This window comes from Aethalodelphis obliquidens, unplaced genomic scaffold, assembly GCF_003676395.1.
Source record: "Aethalodelphis obliquidens isolate GAN/ISIS:26980383/991018 unplaced genomic scaffold, ASM367639v1 scaffold9, whole genome shotgun sequence".
Taxonomy (NCBI): domain Eukaryota; kingdom Metazoa; phylum Chordata; class Mammalia; order Artiodactyla; family Delphinidae; genus Aethalodelphis; species Aethalodelphis obliquidens.
Genome location: NW_020837953.1, coordinates 16,671,975 through 16,694,950, shown reverse-complemented (window position 1 = coordinate 16,694,950; position 22,976 = coordinate 16,671,975). Strand labels below are relative to the sequence as shown.

At 51.2% G+C, this 22,976-nt stretch overlaps 1 protein-coding gene across 9 annotated transcripts in view; it reads right to left on the bottom strand.

Annotated features, from left to right (window-relative positions):
- ERI3 (ERI1 exoribonuclease family member 3) overlaps positions 1 to 22,976 on the bottom strand; it is a 129,750-nt gene that overhangs the window by 72,352 nt on the left and 34,422 nt on the right. For all 9 annotated transcript variants that reach the window (XR_003433267.1, XM_027108775.1, XM_027108776.1 and 6 more), the window contains 2 exons: positions 17,527 to 17,586; positions 13,156 to 13,247 (listed from right to left, as the gene is read on the bottom strand). Coding sequence is in view for 8 of the 9 variants with exons in the window: in XM_027108775.1 (XP_026964576.1) it covers positions 13,156 to 13,247; positions 17,527 to 17,586 (152 nt within the window). In the remaining variant the exon portion in view is untranslated. The remainder of the gene's footprint in view (positions 1 to 13,155; positions 13,248 to 17,526; positions 17,587 to 22,976) is intronic.

Sequence of the window (22,976 nt, the reverse complement as noted above, 5' to 3'; positions counted from 1 at the left end):
CCTCTGGAGGCTCTGAGGAGAGCATCCTGCAAGCATTCAGGATCTGGGATGCAGTCTGACCTCTGCTTCCAGGACACAGCTGTTCCCCTTACCCCTGGCTGATCTCCTCTGCCCTGATCCCAGCTCCCCTGACCCCTTCAGGATGTGTAACACCTAGCCTACACAGTCACACTTCTGGTGGGCATTTTAAACCATGCTCCATGGAACTCTAGGGTTCTAGGAGGGACATCGGGCTACTCTGTGGACTAGGGGAGGAGAAGGAGGAAGAATGGGCAGGGCCATGCCCCAGCTTCAACCAGAAGAGCTCAACTTTTATGTTTTGTAATATTGGGCTTTCTCTAACGTTTTATTTTTTTTAAGTTTCCTGCTAAAAATACTACCCATTCAGTCTCTCTACTATGCTGCTCTGGGTTCTCATGGCATTCATTTTGAACCTTCTTTGTAGTGTTCTCATGCTCTACCGTACTTATTACTTAGCCTGCAATTAGTTTTGCACGTGCTGCTCCTTCTGCCCTGATCACCTGGCAGTCCCCACAGTCCCCAGCACAGTACTTACTGGGCCCCGAGCAACTCTCAACAGGGGCTAACTTTAGGCTCCTGCTGGAATATTCTTCCAGGAATCACAGTGCTTAGTGCCTTCGATGGCAGTTTCCAATGGTATTTCTCAGAAGAGAAGAGCTGAAGTGGGTGGTAACTGACATTTACAGGGAGGTCCTGGTGAAGACGTGTGGCACGTGCCACTCTTAAATCACCAAATGCAGCACACCTGCTACCATCACCAATCATCTAAACCAACCTCCGGGGGACCAAGAAGACTTTTGCGTCTGGCCAATCTCTGAGCAAAATGCAGTCTATTCCAGCAGGAAATACCACTCACTGGACGTTTCTAAACCATGAATGTGGGACCGTGGGAACACAGGATGATGCTCCTCAGCCACGTACTCAAGGGTCTGTCCCCTTGTCGAGGAGCCACGAGTCCCACAGCTCTGCTCATCTGACTGGAGGTGGGGGAAGCCCCTTGGCCCGTCAACCAGACCCACCGCCTGGGCCTCCTTCTCCAGCCAGCTTTGGGGAGGTGGCAGCAGGGGCGCAGGGGGCTGTGCTCCTCCTAGCTAAAGCCGCTTGTTAATAGGCCCTAGATTCCCTTATCCCCGGGGAAAGGGAGGTAGCAATGAGCCCTCTCCCTCCCTCCACACACACCCCCACCCCACAGATGCCTCCCAGCAGGGCCAGGGAGGAGAGCCATTAGTGTGTGCCTCAGCAGACAATGGGGAGGAGAAGCCTCCAGAGCAAAGGACAACTGCAGCAATTAGAATGCAGGGAGGTTCAGAAGCTATTTAACTGGGTGACCCTGAGGTCGCTGCATCTGACTCCCATCCCTGGATAAATATTGTATGAGAGGGGAGGGGGGCAAGCGAGGGAGCCATCGGAGCGCTGCCTGTCCTTCCACTCCTTTCCCCACCCAACCCGGCTGCCTCCAGACACACACACCAAGAACCTTATTTACAGCCCTGACAGTCAGAGCACTCACTCTGCTAACCAAGAGGGAATGGACAGAGTCGACTCACCCAAAACTGACTGTGGCAATCGAGGAAAAATCCAGGGCTGTCGGGGAAGGGAGCTGAGCCAACACTGAAACACAAGGCTTCCCCCAGATTCTGGGTCCAGCTGGCACAAATACTATCACCCCAAAACCACCAGAAGGCGAAGCTGGTCCCAACTGGCAGCGAGTAAATAAAAAATGGAGCATCCTTCCACCTTTTGGGGGCCCGGTAATGGAAAAACTCCTGGATCGTACCACTACCCAGGTGTTCCTTAGCAAAGACGGGAGTCCTAGCTACCTGCCCAGAGGAAGCGGGAATAGCCACATGCCACTTATCCAGCGGGTCCCTTAGCTGACCTAGTGGGGAAAGGCCACGAGCAGGAAAGTCAGACAGAGCAGCAAGGGGTCAGGGTGGGGGAAGAAGAGGAGAGCGTCTGAGCACAGGCTGCTTCTCAGCCCCCTCGTGCCGCTCCTCCAGTCCTGCTCTAATGCACCCTGACATGCCTCTGAAGACAGAGAGCTGTTTGCAGTCAGCACCGTGATTTGTTAGTAATTATTTCCATGGTGTCACATTGCTGTCACTCTGTTAACAAAGAGACAGGCTGCCTCGGGCTGCCTGCAAGAAAGAATCGCAGAGAAAAAGGCCTGTCAGGCTCCCGGGATTCTCTGGGCTGGCTGGCTTTCTTCCCCAAACCAACATCCTTGCAGGCTTTGGAAGAAACAGTTTTACAGAACTATCAAGTCTGAGGCGTGTCACCCATTAGCCAGGGACACTGAGAATTTATCCCACCCGCTCACAGGCGCCCTTCCCAAAGGGCGACAGAACTAAGCCCCCAGAGTCCACAGATCATTCAGGCACGGGCCCCTATGCCAGCTGCAGCCTTGAGTTCCCTGGCCTTCACCTTCCAAGACCCCTGTTTCCTGACCCTTCCTCCTCACTGGGGTGTTCACAGCCTCTCATGTGCTCTTAGGAGCCTGAGGATAGAAACCTATTTCAGAAGCAGCCGCCCCACTGGCATGGATGGTGGTTAGGGAGTATACGATGGCAGGGCATCTTCCCTCCTTGAATCTGCCAATCACCGTTCAAGACCAAAGCTGCTCAGGTACCAACACCTCTGTAGCCCCCAGGTGCCTGAGCACCTGTGAGGAGATCCTCTCTGAGCTGCCTGGATCGGGACAGAATCCGCACTAGGAGAGCTGGTGGTTTGCTTTAGCACAAAGTCATGTCTCCATTACCCTGGCTGGGAATTAGAGGACAGATTGGCAAGCGCTGACAAAACAGAGGTCACTCACCTTACAGGCATGGAAAGTTGGAGATTAATTCTCTCCTCTCACAGAGGGAATCAGACTCCTGGATAGTGGAAGGAAGGACCAATCTTGAAAAACCCTTTCACTGCCAAGCAGCAGCAGCAGAGAAGGGAGACGAAAGCCCACGAAAGCCCTGGAGAGGCCCTGTCAAGGTGGCAAGAGCCACTGCCACCAAGCTCCTACAAAATCCCAGGAGACAGAGGAGCCTAGGCAAGACTAAGATTCTTCTGGTATCAGGGTCCAAAAGACAGAGGGCAGGGCTGGTTGCATGCACTGAAATGTAAACCCCACGAAGACAGGATATTTGGGAAGTTTTATCTCTTTGTTCACTGCTCAATTCTCAATACCTGGGACAGTGTAAAACATATAATGGGCATTCAATAAACATCTGCTGAAAGAATAAATAAAGTGGGTCACTAGGGCTCAAAGGCCACTTCCACAGGCCTGGGGTCAGCCTCCCTCTATCACAGGGGTTTAGAAAAGAGGGAGGCCAGTGCAGATTCCACGAGAGACAGCGAAGACCATATGTCTGAAGGACTGGAATTAGGGTTTAAAGGATGAGGGAAATTAGGACAAGCTGATAGGTCTAGGGAGATGCTCGTATCAGATTGAACATTCACATACTTTTTCGACAAACATAAACTGAAAGACTAAAGAAGGTATGTAGTCCAACAGAAAGGGAACACATAAACTGCAGTACAGTAATACAGTGGAATCCTACCGAGCAATAAAAAGGCTGAACTACCGATACATACAACAACACGGATGAATCTCTCATATGCTATGTTGAGCAAAGGAAGTCCGACTCAAAAGAGTACATCTTGTTTGATTCCATTTATACGAAAGTTAGTAAGAGGCAAATGATCCCAAAGTAACAGAAGTCAGAGTAGTGGTTACCTGGCAGAAGGAGGGCATTACTGACTGGGAAAGGGCACAAGGGAACTTTCTGGGATGACGGAAAAGGTTCTTCGTCTTGATCTGGGTGGTGATCACACAGGTGTGTCCTTGTATAACAATATACTGAGCTGTCCATTTCTCGTTTGTATACTGTATGCACCCTACTGCACCTATTTCATACCTCCATTTCGAAAAAGATAAATTTGTTGAAAAAGCTGGGTCTCAAGAGTCACACAAAGAATGTTCAAAAGAAACATAAAAATATCTCACCCAAAGGAAAATAGTTTCCAGCATCAACAGTGGCTCTTTCTCCCTGGAGTTCAGGACACAAACCCTCCAGCCTTCACTCTCTATTTGCCAGAGGAAAGAGAAGCCCAAATGGCCAAGGCCTGGGAAGGTCCAAAAATGTTCAAAACACAAAGCAGTGCAGCCCGAGTCTTAGGTGGAGGACACCATGACCTGGCGGGAGGCCGCATGCGGCCTCTACTCCAGACCACGTGAGCTCCAGGGAAGCAGAGCTGGCGCCCCTGGGCAAGCCATGCCCTGCTGGTTCTGAGGCTCTCTGAAGCAGCCTGTCAGATTCTCCCATGCAGCGTAGAACCAGACTTCCAGACACTGCCCAGAAGAGCCACAAACATAAAACCAATTTGTCTTCCTCACAAGCCAGGTGGAGACTGGCTGAGCTACCCCAACTCTGGGAGATGGTCAAGGTCCGATTGCCTACAGCCCCTCCTGCCAGCAAGGAAGAGGCAGTAAGAGCCTCATGGATGGTCAAGGGGCACTCCACCTATCAGACCGGGGACCAGAAACCAGGCGGCAACACTCACCTCAGGACCAATTAAGCAGTAAAGAGCCATCTAGTGAGCAGCTCCGCAGCAGGCTGAAGCAGGAGGCTCCCACCACCATAAACATCTCAACGCCTGGTCAGTCACTACATAAACATCTCCATCTTTTATCAGGGTTTTAACTGAGCAAAACTTCCATCCCAGGGATTCCTATAATCACTAAAGTGCTTTAGACCCTCTGACACCTTCCAGGGGGTGAGGAGATGAGGCTGCCACTGGGGCCCCACCCTTCAGCCTAGAAATGTCCAGAAAGTGGAACACCAGAGGCTCTGTCTGCCTGTGACGGCCCGTGCTCCCAGACCCGACGACAGGACTTCTCTCTCCCCGAGTGCCCCTGCAAGCCCAAGGTCGTCCCAGGGCACACCAGCTTCCCCGGACTCAGGCTTTGAAGGAAGGCCTCAGGCTGCACCACCCACTGACCTGCAGCTCCAGGACCACATGGAGAAGAGCAGGAAGGGAGCGCAGACCGGGAGCCAGGAGCCTGCTCGGGCTCCAAAGAAGCCTGCTCTTGCCCTGAGGCCTGCCCAAAGGAAATGGACAATCCCCAGCCAGGCCTGCCATCAGGCGCCCCTTTCCCGCCAGGTCCAGGCCCCAGGACAGGTGCAGGAGGGGGCCCTCCTGCATCTGCGAGAAGGCTGGCCCCAGAGGCCGTGAGCTCTCAGGTGGAGGCGGGGCACCCCTCGCTCCTCTGCGCCCAGGAACTCGGGGCCCAAGGAGCTGTCAGGCTAACGAGGCTACCCCACCACTGCTCCATCTGAGCGTGGCAGGCTGCGCCGCACCACTGGCTTCAGGTGGCTCTCCTTTAATTAATGGCATCCCAGGCTCTGCAGGGAGCTTCACCCCACAATGAATGGCCCTCTCTCATTAGAGGCAGGCCTGCCATGATGTATTCAGGGCGAGGGCCAGGACTCATTTCCCTGTCTGTGGGTTGGGGATGGGAGGGAGGGGAGAGGCAGCAGGGAGAGATTTATATCGAGTGACTTGGATTAGCTGCAGCTGAAACATGACCCCATCAACGCAAGCTGCCTTCTTGGGGCTAACCCCATGTACCTCTGCTGACGAGAGGGCTCTAGGGAAGCTGAAGGGAGGGCAGAAGGTCTGGTTCTCGTTCTCTCTGGGCTTAGGCTGCAGCTCAAAGGCCCAGAATTCCTATACAACCTCCAGAACCCTCTCCCCACCCCGCCCGCACACACTGTGTGTGCACTGGGAGCCTGCCCTGACTCTGAGCTGATCTCGTCCACTGAGAGCCTCTTCATGGCCAGGAAGCTGACCCACTGGCCTCACAGCTATGGGACCGAGGCCCTGACCATGGCAGACAGCTGTTTCTCCTGCTTTAGGAAATACCCTCACTCCCTACCTCAGAGGAGGACTCCACAACATGGTAAGGCCCCGTGCCTGCTGCTGTGTGCGCAGGATGCCACGGGACATCTCAGACCTCAGGCTACCCAGCGCTAGGTAAAACGCAGGCATCAGTCTGACATGGAAACATGCTGGCAGCCATCACCTCACTGTGGTGATCCATTAGGCTGAACCCTACGTCCAGGGTGGGGAGATCCTGTGCAATATGACTCTCCTTCCCTCCCCCTGGCGCCACTTCACAGGGTTCATCAGACGGTGCAGGGTGGTCTGGGGTCTTCAAGGCAAAAAGGAAAGTGCAGCCTTCAGTGGTCCACGTTTCCAATGTACTTCTCACAGACCTGGAAAGAAGGCCACCCTGAACTCCGCTAGCCACACAAGTGGTTTTAGGCCACAGAGCTGGGTAGGTTCAGGCTGGCAGCAAAGAGCACACAGGCCTACAAACTCCCCCTGCAAATCCCACTAAACTTGATGTTCAGTTTTGCTTGTGCTTGGGAGAAGAATCCTACTCAGAGCCTGCCCTCTTTCCACCCTCAGCCCTCTTAGAACGCCAATTCACTAAGAGAGCTGGAGGGTGGGCCCTCACCTGCTGCTGCCAGCTAGTCAGAAGGTTGCTTTGAAGGCCTGCTGTGTCCCGAGGAGGCCAGGGCAGAATGCTTACCATCTGTACACACTGGCTTCATGTCACCCACACTTCTCCCGGTCCTCGTGGTGGAGCATTCATGTACCCTTCCTTCCCTACTCAGAAAGAGATGTAGCTCAGTTCTGCTTTGCTAAGCCCTATTTGGCAATGTGTCTAAACACATGCAAACTTAATTAGTTCAGGAGGGGAGCCCAAGCGCTTGCAATGACAGATAAAAGTATCAGGAAATGAGACAAGTCAGGACTGCCAGGGAGTTCTTACTCAAGCCCCTTCCCCCAGCAGGCTGCTAATCAACGGTGATACAGCTCAGTGCTGAGACCAACTGGCAAACCCATGGACAAGAGACGCATTTTCATGAGCTTAAAGACATGACGAGATGCCCCCACGTGCTTCCAAACATACTACAGGACAGAGGTGTCCAAAGTGATATTGGCAGTGGTTTCCTTAAAACAGATCTGAGGATTCATTCATCTGTAGCTCAGCAAAGAGGCTCTCAGACAGCCCCAAGTCATTCCCCACCACACCTCCTGGCCAACCACGTCCCGAAAGCAAAATGATCGTAACAGTCCAGACCTCCGCCAACACCAGACCAGGTACCAGAAGCCGAGGGTGTCAGAGAACATCCCGAGGCTCTGCCACTCAGTTGCGAACAAAGGAGAGGAGGAAGGGCGTTCCCACCAACCACAAAGCCATGGGCCATGAAGGAAGACAGAAGCAGACGGTCAGATGGCAGAGCGGTCAAACGCACGGCTTCTAGAGTTCAAATCCCTGCCACAAATTGGTTGTGTGCCCTCGACAAATTACTTACCTCTCTGGGCCCCAGTTTCCTCATTTGTTAAAATAAAAAGTTGCAAAAATAATTTTTTTCATTGGATTGTAGTAAGGTTTAAATGAGATTAATGTAAAAATAGCACAGCAGGACTCCTGGGATGTGGTAAGTACTCAGTAAGGGCTGGCTATCTTTATTACCTGATGTAACTTTCCCAGAGCAGTCCCAGCCCTCAGTCCTGACGGCACAAATGTCTCAGAGAAAGCCCTTCACACTGCACCTAGGACCAAACTCCTCCTCCCTCGCCCAGGCCCCCCTACGCCATCTCACCCAGTACCCACCGTGGAGGGTCCAACACCCAGTGCTGGCAGGGGCAACCCAGGAGCTTCTTGGCACTAGCAGAATGGTCCTCTAACCCCTCACACTCAGGCTGGTGCAGGAGGGCCCGAGGTTTCCTCTTCCATTCCATTCTCCCTGAACCTACCCACTATGACCCTCTGCCATTCTTCCTGAGCAGGGTATTCCACAGGCCCACTCCATAACTTAGTTGTCATTTATTCAACACACATTTATTGAACAACTACTACATGTCAAGCATTGTCCTAGGGTTGTAATGGTGCCCACAATCTAGGGAAAGAGACAGACAAGTTGAGGCAGCTACAGCACACTTTCATGTATCAATAAGCACATGTGCTCCAAGAACACACAGGAAGGCACCTGGAGAAAGCTGTTAGGAGGGATCCTTAGGAATCGGCCGGTTAGAGCACCTGGCTGGGGTGGGGACTGAATACATAGAGAGCATCAAGAGATGAGGCAAGAGAAATAAACAAGAGCCTTGAAAGCTCCAATAAACAGAGTGACTTTGCCTGGAGGGCAAGGGGAAGCCTTGAAGGCTGCTAAGTGGGTGTGATGTAATCTGCTACAATTAGGAGAAAGGAACAGAAGAAGCAAGACAGTCAGAGAGACCAGCGAGAAAGAAGACTTTCGTAGGAATCCAAGAAGAATATGGTGACCTGAACTAGGGCAGTGGTAGTGGGTTTGGAAAGAAGGCAAAGACTCTGAGAAACCTCTGGGACAAAGGATCAATAGGATTTGGCAATTAATTTGTTATGGCTAAAGGGAGGAACCAAGGGTGATTCTCAGGTTTCTGACATAACCACTGAGTAGATGGTACCAGTCAATCATTATTTAAGAGAATGGTGGAGGACAAGGTGTTGGGAGAAGAGTAACACCTGAGCTTTAAGGGGTCGGTGTATATCTAGGTAAGAGAGAGAACGGGGGCTGGATATGAAGGCTTGGAGTTCAGATGGCAGATGGAACCGATTCCTTTTCTCCAGTGGGATCACTGCTGCCATGTCAGTTCCCACTTCTCAGATGGAGGAAAAATGAGAAGACAGCATACAGAGGATAACCGAAGCTGGGGAATAGATTAGATCACCCTGATAAGTGTTAGTGTGTCAAATAAAAAGAAAAGACAGCTAGGAGAGAGGTCAAAGAAATACCAATATTTAAGAAATACCAAATTTAAGAAAAAAGGAAAGAAGAATCTGCCAAGAGGACTGTGAAGGGAAAGTCAGAGAAACAGGAGACATAAGTAGAAATGAAGAGTGCTTCAAGAAGGATGAAGTGGTCAGCTTTGCTGAATGATGCCAAGAGGGCCCAGACTGACCCCCATCAAGCATGTCACCGGCTCAGCATTTCAGCCTTCATCTACACGCCCCACGAGACAGTCCCTGCCCCACAGTGCTCCCCAGGCGGGTGCTTCCACCGCCATGGGACTTCACTCCAGGTGACAGCAGTCTCTGCTCTTCCACAGTCTTGCCTGCATGACCCTCAGTAGTCCCCACTGAGTGCATGCCCCCAAGTCAAGCAGTGAGTAGGGTAATATGAGCAAGTGTCTTTTTTTTTTTTCAATCAGAGACATCATGTTTGTTTGTACTTGAAACAACAAGAAGGGAAACCTATGCAGTCTAGAAAGGGTTCAGTCATCTGAAAAAAAAAAAAGAGTGTGAATTCAGGTGTGACTTTCACACAGATGCTTCCACCTGCCTCCTGATTGGTCTTCTTCATGATGAATAAAGAATAACACAAAAAACTTCATGTCAGAGTATTGAAGTAATTGGAATAGATCTCATTTCCTTTGGCTGGACAGCATAGTATTAAGTGCTCTCCCCCAATTGGCACTCTAATAAATTATCATTCTTTTTTCAGAAAGTTTCCTACCCAGGTGGCTGAGTTTTTTGTTGCAAAATTAGTTCAGATGGTCTCACACAAAATAATGTTAAATGCCGAGCAAGTATCTCTTGATCTCCAGACTTTCACCAACAGAGGGGTGTAGTATGCACACCTCACAAGGAAAGCAAGGAAAACAACTCAAGTCAAATGCCAGGCCCGCATTCACACAGTCGACCTCCAATGGCAGGAAAACTCGCTATTCCAAAGCTGAGGGGGAGGGGGAGGAGGACCCTCTCAGCAGACCTTGAGCAGACCCCTGGGCCCTGCCTCCCCACAGCGGTGTCTGCTGATCCTGCCCCTCTCCTCCAGAGGGTCCCCTCCCAGACGGCACCGAGGACCAGGTCCACCCTCATATCAGCTCTTCCTTGTCCCCCACTCCCAGCCCACACCCCAGTCCTCCTGATCTCAGACCCACAGGCCACTGGAAAAGCCTTTGGTCTAGCTTCTCAGCTACCTGTGCTATTCAGCTGGTAAACACAGGTCTCCAAGCTACAGGTGAAAAGCTGAGTTCCTCAAGGGCAGCACCTGTGCCGGTGTCACTCCTCACTCCGCATCCGCCCTATCCTCCCACCATGCCGAAGGTGGAAGCCCTTCACAGAGACAATACAGAGAGCCTGGGTACGTGGAAAGAGAGAAAATTGGTGAAAGAACGCTAAACTCTACAAGGAGCTTCACGAAACACCAGGTAAGGCAAAGGAAAGGTAGGTCAGGTAGGAAAGGCAAGCTGACCAAGAGCCAAAACCACGAGTGTCATTTCTTCAACAGGTTTAGAAGGAAAATTAAATCTGCACCCCCTGAATTAAAACCCACCGTAGCAGGATCTGTAATGATAGCATCAAAGCCCATGTAAACCGGAGTGTCAACCCATTCAGACTGACCAAAGATGGACACAAAACAACTTTGTCAGGATGGGAGCAGATTTCTTTTCTCCAGTGGGATTTCCGCTGCCGCTTCAGTCCCCATTTCTCAGTGCCTCACTAATCAGGCCCTCTCCAACAAAACTGATGTGGAAAAAAAAAAGTGATGTGAAGCTGGTTGGAGGGAGAGGGGGGCTGGGAGAGAGGGGAAGGACAGCAACGAGAGGGAACCATGGCTCTGAGAGACTAGAGTGGGAAATGAAAATATTTGCCGAGTTCCTTAGACTTAGTTAAATCTGAAAATGGATGTCAAAATAAGAAGTGAGCCACATACTAACAAGTTGTGGGTGTCAGTTTAACACCACCCTTGTCAGGCTCATCAGCAGGCTTTACCAGGCGTGTGAGAAAGTGGCTGTTCTGACGACAGCCATCTGACGAGAGGCTCCAGGAACACGGAAAAGCTGTGCACCGTCACGCAGCACTACTTAGATTTCCTCTCTGGCTGTTTTTATTTTGTTACACATTTAATTAAGAGGCTTCCCAGCAGTTATGTGGGGTCCTGCTTCTAAAAGGCAGGCACAGAGGTCTCCTCCCCCAGCCACCTGCCACCTGCCACCTCCCTGCTCACTGGCTTTCAGAGCTTCACTGGCCTTCCCGAGCCAGACCCAAACCAGCCACCAAAGTCCGCCAGAATCATCTCTTTTGGAAGCTATGTGGCCTCAAGAATTCAATTCTGCCTACCTCTGAGTCTGCCAATTTGAGCCTCAGTTTTTAATTGTGCTTTGTTTTTTTCATCTATAAAAGGGAGACACCACCTCCTACCCGAGAAGGCAGTTAGGAGGACTGAGTGAAATATAGTATGTGCTCATTAACATCTGATTTCCTTTTATGTGTGATTTGATTCCCCAACCCTATCCCTCTTCTTGATTACACCAGTTCTCATGAAGATGCAAAGCAGCCTCCCGAGTCACCAAAATCTGTCCAGGGCCTACCGTGCCAAGGCCTGAACTGGTGCTGTAGGCCAGCACAGGCCAGACCCAAGGAAGATGGCATCTCCTCTCCTTCTCATGCAGAAACCAACCAGACGGTCCCCAACATCACGCACAGGAAAGCTTTCATATACACATAGAAGTACACACCACTCACAGGCATCACAGAAGATGCTGAAACTGGGTGTTTGGGACACGAACACATCAAAGAGAGAAAGCCACTGGGAGAGTGGGAGTCTCAGAAGGCTACCTGGAGAAACTGGGCCTCTGGTCTGGGCCACATGAGCCCCAGAACTCTGGGTGTCAGCCTGAGCCCCGCCCCACCCCAGACAGCTTCTCCTGTGCTGGAGCTCCTCGTAAGCCCCTTCCCACTTCGAGCGCTCAAAGCTGCCCAGGATGCCGTAACAGAGCAACAACAGCCTTCCTCCTCCTCACCTTCTCGGTGGAACCCTCCCCCGACTCAGCTCTGCCTCCAGGCCCAGCCACTGTAATTTCCCTGACAAGGAGCGTCAATGGGAGCTCCGGAGCCTGTGGTGTGCAGTCAGCATGCACACGACCTAAGGGCTGAGGGAGACAGGTGCACAGGCGCTTATGTGATCCAGGCCTGCCCTTCCTCCCGCCTCACCTAGAAGGTTGGGTCCAATAGCAGGCTGACAGCCACCTGGGTGCAGAACTTCACCTCAATGCCCAGCATCCGAAAGGCATAAAAAGGATCTTGGTGAGAAAGTAATGCCTGAATTTGTAGGAAATGTCACTCTAGAGCCACGACTCCCCACCTCGGCCAATACCCTACCCTATGTTCAAAAGCTCACACACACACACACACACACACACACACAGAGTGCTTGCTGCCACCTTCAGTCACAAAGAACACAGAGGTATCGATTCTATCAATCCTCAGCAAACAGTGCCCCACTACCTCCACCCCGCTTTAGTTCCTTGGGGGCTCTCTGAAGCCAGGTATCCAGGAGGACATCCAAGAGGCAGAAGTGTTAACCCAGCAGAGGAACCAGTTCTGTCTTCCATAACTGGGGCAGGATCAGGAGACAAAGGAGAAAAAGCAGTGGCGACAAAGGAGGAAAGAGGAGGCTGGTGACCTGGGCAGCTTCCTAGAAGCATCCCTGTCTCATCCTCACAATGGGCTCTCCGTGGGACCGTCAGGGCCTCATATCCCAGATAAGAGCCTAGCCTAGTATGATGGTTAAGAGAATGGACCCTGGAGCCAGGTTGCCTGCGTTTGAATTCTGGCTCTGTGTGTTCTTGGGCAAGTTACTTAACTTCTCTGTGCCATAAGGTCTTCATCTATAAAATAAGAATAACAAGAATCCCTAGGGTTAGTACATGACTTACTATTTCCAAAGCATTTAGAACAGTAAATACTATGTATTTGGTTTAGAAGAAAATTTAAGACCCTCTTTTACCTCCTTCTTTTCAGGGCAATAACATGTAGCTCCACAACAGGATGGGCTGCCCTGGCAAAAGCAAGAAGGCAACAGCAGTACTAGCAGTACTAGCAGGGTACTTGGCCTGTCCACTCCTGGTTCTAGAAGCAGAAGGCAGGGCTCTCAGCCCTTGTCTTGCCCTGCTGACCCCAAAATCCAGGGACTCCCCGACCCAGGTGCCCTGAGGCTTGGACATCTGAGCCTGAGAAAGGCAAAACCTGGTCCCGCAGATTCCAAGCCCTGCCAGCAAAGGAGTCCTGCTCATACTCACATGACTTTTAAGTCCCAGTCTCCACAGGTGACAAAAATTGACTTGACGTTTGGATCTAAGAGGCCTTCCTTCGCCATCCACTCATCGACCCTCTGAAAAGTACACAACAAGAACAGATGAGATTTTCCTTTTTTTTTTCCCTGAGTCTGTGAAGAGCCACACAGTGAAACGCAGATAAGCTGCTTGTAATCAGAGCAGGAGAAAATTGTAATCTTATCCCTCCACTCTGGGGTCTCAGTCTTGACTCAGAACTTTGGAGGCCCTTGCAGGACAATCCCTGCAGGCAGATCCCACAAGCCCAAGTGGTGGGGGGCAGGGGCCCCTCCACTCCCCCAGTGCCTGGCAGCCCACCCTGGACAGGATAAGGACAGATCCCAGTAGGTCAGTCCACATACCTTTGGTCCTCAAACAAAGGCACAGCCTAGCACACTCACAGGCTGTCCTGGGGCCACGAGAACAGGCTGGGAGGAGGCCCCATGCAGGGAACTCCAATCCACAGGTTCATTCGCTCATTTATTCATTCCACCCTCCCACCAAATGTCTACTAACCAAATTTATTAATTTGGTTATTCCCCAAATGAAGGTGAAGTTAATTTTCACCATGAGTCTAGCAGAAGAGGGTCCTCTGCCGGGCTATAGGCCCATCTTGACAACTGGGATAGCACTGCCTGCTCCAGTCGCTAGAAGCTCATCAACTGGCCCCAGATTTGTATTTCTCCTCTCCTGGTTGGGGATTCAAATTCAGCGGAATCTTCTGAAGGCTGAGCTCAATTCCTAGACAGGGAAAGAAACTAATCCTAAACACACTTTAAGTCTTTCTTCCCCTTCATCCCTTTGATTCATTTTATTATTTGCCTCACACTGGAAGTACAAATACTAAAATCAGTATATACCGAGAAAATTATCATAAAGAATTCATGAAGCATTGCCTATTTTTCAGAAGATCCTAGGCATGGGGCAAGAGTGCGGCAGATCACACTGCCGTTCCACTCACACAGGAGAATTATTTTTAAAGGCTATATTGCGTAGTCGTTAGAAACGTGGGATTGAAAGTCAGACACATCTGGGTTCTAACCTTGGCTCTTCCATATCCTGGCTGTGTCACTGATGGGAAGTCATTTAAAAGTCATATAACCCCTCTGAACTTCAGTTTCCGTCATCTATAAAACGAGGTAGGATGACTAACCTTACAGGGTTGTTTTGAGAATTATATGTGATAATGTATTAAGTGCCTACCTAAAAATAGACAGTAGGCTGGGAAGGGGAGAAAGACAGATCATCTTAATACAATATAATAGAGGCAGCAATGGAGAAGTACCCAGGATGCCATCAGACCAAGAAGAGGCAGAGGCTAGCCTCACCTTTTACAGGGAAAGGAGTCAGAAAGGCTTCATAAAGATGACTGAACTAAGGGCTTGATGACAAAACTAAGAGTTTGCTTGACAGCACGGAACACAGGAAAGGACACTCCAGGCAGAGGCAAAGGCTTAGGCACAGACATTTTGTATCTGATTAGCAACTGTCTGTTTAATGTCTGCCTTCCCCACCATACTATCAGCATCACAAAGGCAGGGACTCTTAGCTGTCTTATTCACCGTCTTAATCCCTAACCCAGCACAGTGTCTTCTTGATTAAAATGTGAGTAAGAAATAATGTGACTGGAGTCCACTGTGATTGAAAGGTAGGGCAGGAACTGAGGCTGGGGGACTAGGTTAGGCCAGATTGTGAAGGGCCTTGTGTGCCCAGCAGGTAATGGAGAGCCCATGGTAATCCTGGGCTCCCTGGAACCGCAGAGATTCGGGAGGCCTGACCCATGCCGAAGCAGTCCTGGAACAGGGCCAAGGATCCCATCTAGGTCCACGACCACAGCAGCCCTATCTCCTGGGACATCGGGGCCACTCCTCAGTACTGGACTCTGCAGACCCTCTTCACACCAGAGAATCCTCCTCAGCCCGAGGGTCTCCCCAACAGCTAAATTCTGGACCTTCCACTGCTGAATGGTTTGTCTCCCCAGTCACTCTGGCCCAAACCCTTGCACGACACACACATACATGCACGCACACATGCATCCTTTCCCCAGGGTCACCTAAAGAAAATAAGGCAGACTTTACATAAGAAAAGAGGTAAGGCAAACCTGAAGGTCCCTAAGTCAGCTAATCTCGCTCCAGTTCACTGGCCTTAAATCCCCAAGGTAAGTGCCCCACCTGCTAGGGGGCTCCCCAACGCCCCAATTCCTGCAAGTGGTCCTGGAAAAGAGAGCAGGACAGGACAGGACAGGACAGGACTGTCAGGAGGAAATGCCCAGCAAGACCAGGGCTTCACCATGAGAAGCACTTACTGCTCCTTCGAAGCTTAGGGCCGAGGCCATTCACTCATGCAGCAGATATTTAGTGAGCAGCTTCTGCTACGAGCCTGTCCAGGAAAGTGATACTTTTGTAATCAGGACTGTCCTTTTCCTTCCCTTCCTGTTTGAATGGATAAAGGGTTGGAGGGACCACCAAGACAAGCCCCAGTCAGCCAGCCCTCCTGGCTATTGAAGGTCTAGAGGAATGCAGACTGAGCCCTGCTTAGAACAAATGTGTCAGGCAAACATCTAACTGGCCATCTGCTCAGGGCCTTGCTTAGGACAAGAACTAACTCTTCAGCTCTATAACCAGCTCAAGGCTAATGGGAAAGAGTAGAGCCCAGTCTGGTCTCCTTGTCCTCCCGGAGACTTCCTATCTAGGCCAATGCCAGGAATCTCCCCCTCTTCACCCCCAAAGTATGCTGAAATAGCAGAAAGTAGCTTCCTGGGTGAGACTCAGAATCCTCTGAGCATCCTGCTCCAGAGTTGGCCTGGGGTCAGCAGGAGGAAGCCTTCTGAAGAACAATCTCCCCCTCAACCAGCGCCACTGTGGAGAAAACTCCATAACCTCGACAGCGCTGGTTTGGTGCTGGCCCAGAATAAGCATCTTCCTCCGGGGATCCCAGCCAGAGACACTCCAGGGAAAAGCTGCCTGCCCCCTTAGCCTCGCTCTGGGATGCTGGCTGGGAGATAGGGAAGGAAGGGTCCCCTCTTTCTCCTTGAGTCTGGGCCCGGAGGGAGCAGTCCAGGCTGAGGACCCCCCTTAGTCATAGGGTGAATCTCCCCACCCAAAAAAGAGGGTCAGTGGGGCTGGGAGACACCTCAGAGCCCATCTTCTCCCAACCCCACAAGAACCTGACCAGCCACAGAGCCTGGGCCTGCACACTCCCTGGGACAGGGAATGCACTTGGCCACTGGGTGAGCCTAGACCTCTCTCTCTGGCCCTAGTTCCATCCTGAGGAGCCCCAGGAAATTCAGTCTGCATTTCTCTCTCCCATGGGACAGGCCTCTAGGCTCAAGAAAGAGCTCTTCCTCCCTCTCCAGCACCCTGCTCCCTCCAGGTGGACTACCTCCGAGGCAGATGTGCTCTGCTATCCTCCCAGACACTCTGCTCTCTCCTGTGATATAGGGGCTGAGCTTTGGGTTTATTGCTCTTAAAGATAAATAAAGCACCTAAGGAGATCCACAGGCTTTTTCTCTTCTCTTCTCCCGCTAGAGAAGGGAGTGGGAGGGGGACCTTTCTCCCTCTCTGAAAACCCCAGGCCCGCGGGGGTGGGAGATGAGCTGAGGCCAAGCACCGCTTCCTGACTCCCTCAGGCTGGAGCACAAGCAGCAGCGTCTTAACCTTTTCCAGCTCCCGGAGGAGAACATCCCAGAAGTGTGGTCTCTGCCAAGGGTTCTAAAGCCTTTAATTTGATTTTCCTCACATAGGCAATTGTTGTAATTATTCTGATTAGGAATCATTACCCAGCGCAGCCTCTGCACCCCTGACAGGCACGATGCATCCAGCGGCAAGCTGCAGTGGGGCAGGCGGGCTGGCCGCACCTCCTGGAGGAGCTGACAGCAAACAAAAGCCATCGATGGGGAGTTCTGCGTGAGTTAATGAAGTGCTCACATGCCACAGGAAGCCAACACTAAAGCTAAACAAAAACACCTCCAGTCCCCGGGGCCAGCCCGCAGTGCTGCAGCTTGGCTCCCCTACTCCCAGCCGCCCAGCGCGGGCTGCCCGAGCCGCCGGAGCCGCCAGACAGCACAGCCACAGGCCGGGAGCTGGAGGGGCCTCCACCAACCCCCGGTGGCACTCGGACATCTCCGTCAGTAACCCTGACGGGAACAGCTGGAGATGACAGATCAATGGTTCAATACTCTCAACAGCATGTCACTGATGTGACAGCAAATGTTATTCTAATCAAGCCATAATCATAGTCAAATTACAGGGCTACAGTTCTCAAGAGGGGAGGGAGAGGAAGGCGAGGAAGGCAGCAGGAAGGGGTCAGAGGTCAGGAATTAAAGGTCACTCAACCTACCTCCAGCACTTGCTGCAGGCTTGGCTGACCATCCACCATGGCTTGAATAATCCCGGTGAGCTGAAAGAAAAGAGAAAGAGCCGATGGGTGGAAAACCAGGGCGCAGGGACTCCAAGCTGGACTGGATCCTTTCCTTTCTGTTTTTCTCCTTCTACCGTAAAGACTTTGACCTGCACAGCTGTAGGCTCCGAACCTGACAGAAGCCTTGGGAATCAAGTTTCCCCACAACTTCCTGCCCCAAGATGGGGGTACACATCCACATACCGACCACGGGGTGGGTCTCAGACCTGTTTCAGCTTTCATTTTGCAGAAAATTTGGTTTTATGTGTCTTCTGAATTCAATAGGCTCAATAACTCCCCCCGAATTACAGTGAATTCACCTCCAAGCTTCTCAGAAGTTCCTGCAGAACTCGGGGAATGCTCACATGGGACCAGCACACTTGGTTCCAAGTCCACCCCTTCTCTGAGCGCCGGTGTCCAGCACTTACCCCTCTGAAACCAGCAATGGGCCGGGGGAGCCCCCCAGGCATCCACCCTTCACCCCACATACCTGGGCCCTCAATACCGGCTAGCCAAGCAGGAAACAGGCACCTTTAGCAGACAAAAAAGCCTACGAACCTAGTCTAGAGAATTTCTGACTCAAGGGCTTCCGCTCCCCCCAGGTCAGGCCTAGGTTCAAACCAGCTTGCTGCTTTGTTTTGTTTTGAAGTGGAAAATACCCCTCAAGCGCAGACTAGATAGGCTCCCTGGAAGGCTTGCGGCAGGAGGCCCCCTGCACAGACGTGGGCCCAGCTGGAAATCATGGTGGCCAACATGCCCCCAGCCACTTCCAGACAGAGTAGCATCTCAGGCCTGCTTGGAAACTTTTCTTTTTTTAAGTGAGGGGGGGGGGGGATTAAACTCCAATTAAACTATAATTACATTTAATGAATACCAAATACCCAACTCACAGAAACCGTTGGCTCTAAGAGGGAAGGTTATTTTCTCATAGCGACTTACATGGAATGGTAATACACACCTTTTAGGGAAGAAATTTTCATTTTAAGAACGCTGAGTTCCTCTAGGTGGGTTTCTGTAGTTCATCAAGTCATTATTAGGTGGTATTTTAAGGAAGTGTAAGGACACAGCCACTCTATTTTATATTCCAGAAACTGTTTTTATATTAATCTGTATTTTAATTGGGTAACAGCTGCTGCCTACAGACTTCCCATGGTCTAAAAGGAAAATAAATTAGAAAGATTAACTACACTGTTGTTTTGCGAGGCTTTAACCCACAGCATGCCCACCCGGCTGGCACCTCCACACCCTTTCCTTGCTTGGGAGACCAAAGAACTGCCCAGCAGAGGGAGGGCCTGAGCCAAAGAGAAGAAAAGGTGGTCGGTCCCCTGAGGGCTGGGGGTGGGGATGGGGAAGAGCCCAGGGTCTGTAGCTTTCATCTTGGAGTGCTAAGACTCCTCCTTTTATTTAGTCAACATCTACTCCTGGAGAGGCTTGGCCCCATTCTAGGAAGCGGGGATCCAGCAGTGAAGAAAAGCGTGGAAACCCTGCCCTTGTGGAATCTGCGTTCTTCTTGGCAGCCCCGTCCTGGCCCAGTCCAGCCAGCACCCAGAGCCTGTTGGCCTTCCCGACCCACACACTGAGCAGGAAGGGCCCTGTGTTTTGTCTCAAGCAGGGGCCGGAGTCCAGAGTAGGCCTGTTGCCAACTCCAGGTCCAATAGCCAGATGACTGGCTGGCACCCATGCACCTACCACTGCCCTTTCTCGCCCAGCTTCTCTCCTGCTCAGTTCTCCCAGGGCCAAGTCACATCCCCAAGCCTGGAGCTGGGGCTTTGGGTCAGGACTATCCTGGAAAAGAGGGCCCACAGCCATTCTTCTCGGAAAGCCCCAGGGTCTGTGTACAGTCTCATGTCCAGTCTGAGTTTCCTGGGGCAAGGTTAGGTCTACTCCTTCTCTTGGCTCCCACCAAGCGTCACTCAGATGAACACTGAAGGGCTTCCAGAAAGTCTTGCTTACACAGGAAACCAATGGCACCCTTGCCAAGAACCCTCCCTCCGTGGAGATGGGACTTAGGTCAGCACTTGTGTACAAGGTCCACAAGCACCTTCCCTGGGCCCCAGGAAATGCACTACACAGAAAAGAAAAACCGAAGCGCTGCTCCGCAGGGTCTCTCACCACAGACTAGGCCCACCTCTTCCCACCGTGGGGTGTGGTGAGGGTGGGAGCCTCCCGGATCCTGGGGCTCTCTCACACTCCTCTCCAGGGCTCAGCAATCCCAGAATCATTCAGCCTGGGAGGAGCCTAGTGAGCTCACCTCCCTCCCTCTCCATGCTTCCCAGACCACCACGTCCAGCAGGACATGACTTCCGGCTTACAGCTGAAGGACTTGAACTCAACCCCCAGAGACACAGGGGCTGGAGATCCTTTCAGGGGCAGGCCTCACTCCCCTGCATTAATGCCTCCAACAATGGACCACATCTTATCAGCTCTGCCAAGGCACTGGATGAAAAGGGAATGAAATCTTAAAAGTCAGTCCCTGTACCTGATACTGACAACCTGTAAGACTTGTACCACAAACTGTGAGGAAGAGAGACAATATAATAAAATAAATACTGGGAAGTTATACCTTATGCCTAACCTAAATCTTTCATGCTGCTCTTTAAGCCCATTCCCACTTGGGTTAATATATGTTTGTAAAAAGCTTTCACAGCCTCACAATGAAAGGTACTAGAGCAAAGCCAAGTATTTATTAAGCTGAGAACCAGGGCTCACAGGCTAAACAGAGCTCAGAGACCTTAACCACTTAAAGCAGGAGAGGTGAGAGGAAGAATTAATGTGTGCTCTGTGGCTCCTTTCACTGAGGGATTACAGATTAACTCCCGCTTCTCCAGACTCAGAAACCACAAGGCGAGGAGCTTTTGACCCTGACTGATAACATGGCTGGTTACTGAGATCCCCTCCCGCACAAGGGCTTTGTCCAGGAACGAGCTGGCTTCCTCATAAACACTGGCAACTACACGAAGCAGCCCAGGCCACTCGGTGCCAATAGCATGTCAGCATCCAGTGCTTTCTCCCTTCACAGTTTATCTCCAGCACAATCGTATTCTGACACCAAGACAGTTTGTTGATTACATAAGCACTTGTCTCTGGTGTGCAATCTGATAATCAGACCCACTCTTTCTCCTCAGACAAAGAGACCAATAAATCTCACCCTTTATAAGTACAGGTGCAAGACAAAGCCCTTTACTGGCAGTTAGCAAAATGGGTATTTTTCCTGGTTTTTTTTTCTCACAATGACAACAACAACAAAAAAGACTGCACATGGTCAGCCCAGCTGCTAGAGACAGAGATCTGATGAGTTGGAGCTGATTCTAGAGGTGGTAGGGAAAGGAAAGAAACACATCCCATCCTATCTCTGTCAGAACCATGTCTCCAGACCAACTATCAACTGGAACTAAGAAAGGACCTCAAGAAGGCTAACAACATGTTCATTACACAGAGCAAGTAAGAGTGTCTACATGTGGGCTGCAGACTCACTCAAGGCAGAATCCCTCTTCCTACTGCCCAGCACTGAGCCTGTCTCTCTCCCAACACAAGCATGTGCTTGTGCATGTACACACACAGTCAGGGTTCTTAAAACACTTCTTGTGCAAGAGAGAAAATCCTACCAGAGGAGCTGCTTAGGAAAATCTGGAGGTTTTTGTTTCTCACACTTACTAATGAAAGATTCCTTCTGGCCATAATGACCTCCCTCCCGACCCGCAAAGGCAACCACCGCCAGATTGGATGAGGTCTCAGAACGACAGCCCCGTCCCGTGTCCATGCCTCTCTTTGCATTACAATCCATCTAGTATGAAGGTGGGGCAATATTTAGATGATCTGAGGTTTTACAAAGAAGACTTTACTTACTCAAAAGAGCAACTCAGCAGTACAGCTACTCTGAGGGGAGGCAAGGTGTGGTTGAAAAACTCCTTGACAATATTCACTCAAGGGACATGTAGTTTTACTTGGTGCCAGGCCCTAAGGATGGGACCGAGATGGATCAGATCTAATTTCTGCCCTCAAGGAACTCACAATCTAGTGAGAGAGGATAAATGACTGCAGTATAATGTATCTGACTGGTGCTACGCTGGGGTGAGCACAGCCCAGCCTGGGCTCAAGGAAGGCTTCCCAGAGAAGGTGACCCTGAGCAGGGTGCTGGAGGACAAGTAGGAGGGTGGGTGCAACACAGAGGCAGAAAGACCATCGCGTGCAGAGGCAGACTGAGGGAAGTGAGGGGGAGACGAAGCAGGGAGATCTGAGGCTGGATGCAAAGGCAGGGACCAGGCCAGGGAGAGTTCTGAGCTCTGGAAGCCCGAGACAAAATGGCAGAATCCATACCTACAGCACAGCCACAGCCACAGCCTCACTTCAGAGCAGGCTTCGTAATGAGGATCCCACACCACCAAGCCTACTACCCTCCAAATTATGTATGTGTGTCCTTGGGTGAAACTTTCTACAAAAAAGAAACATCTCTCATCAAAGTCTCACAATCGGGACTTCCCTGGTAGCGCAGTGGTTAAGAATCCGCCTGCCAATGCAGGAGACACAGGTTTGAGCCCTGGTCCGGGAATATCCCACGTGCCGCGGAGCAACTAAGCCCGTGCACCACAACTACTGAGCCTGCGCTCTAGAGCCCGCGAGCCACAACTACTGAGCCCACATGCCACAACTACTGAAGCCCGTGCGCCTAGAGCCCGTGCTCTGCAACAAGAGAAGCCACCGCAACGAAGAGTAGCCCCCGCTTGCTGCAACTAAAGAAAGCCCGCACACAGCAACAAAGACCCAATGCAGCCAAAATTAAATAAATAAATTAAAAAAAAAAAAAAAAAGGCTCACAATCCTTCCTCCCCTTCCCCAAAAGAGAAGCAGCAGCAGCCCTGCTCTGAAAAAAAACCCTTTTCCCAATATTCTCAATCATCCATTCCTGCCCAGGGCTGAGTTCCAGCAACGCTCTGCTCCATTCCTAAACAAGTAGCAACTTCCCCAAATTTAGGCCTGCCTGTCTATGCCAGGCAGCAAGCTGGAACTGGAGCCCCCAAGGGGGAGGTCACACATATGGAAGAGGAAGAAAAGGATAAGAGGACATTACACTTTCAGGCCAGTGGAGGGCTTAGGTATCTGGCTGGTTTAAGGGAAGTCTTCCCTTCCCTTCCCATAAGGAAGGGGATTTTCATCATCATTAAAATGATGATTTTTTTCAAAAGGGGCAAACAGGACAGATTAGCACCCCCTAGTGGTATAGGTAATTCCCAGGGGAAAGAGGGAAGGTATGTACCTCTTGACCCCAGAGGAAGCAAGAGCCTCAACATCATTGGTTGGAACAACAAAAGGCTTGAGAGACTAGACACCTTGGCAGATGGATGCCTACAACAAAAGGCCCACCTGGGTCACTGGCATCCAGCCCTGGAGAG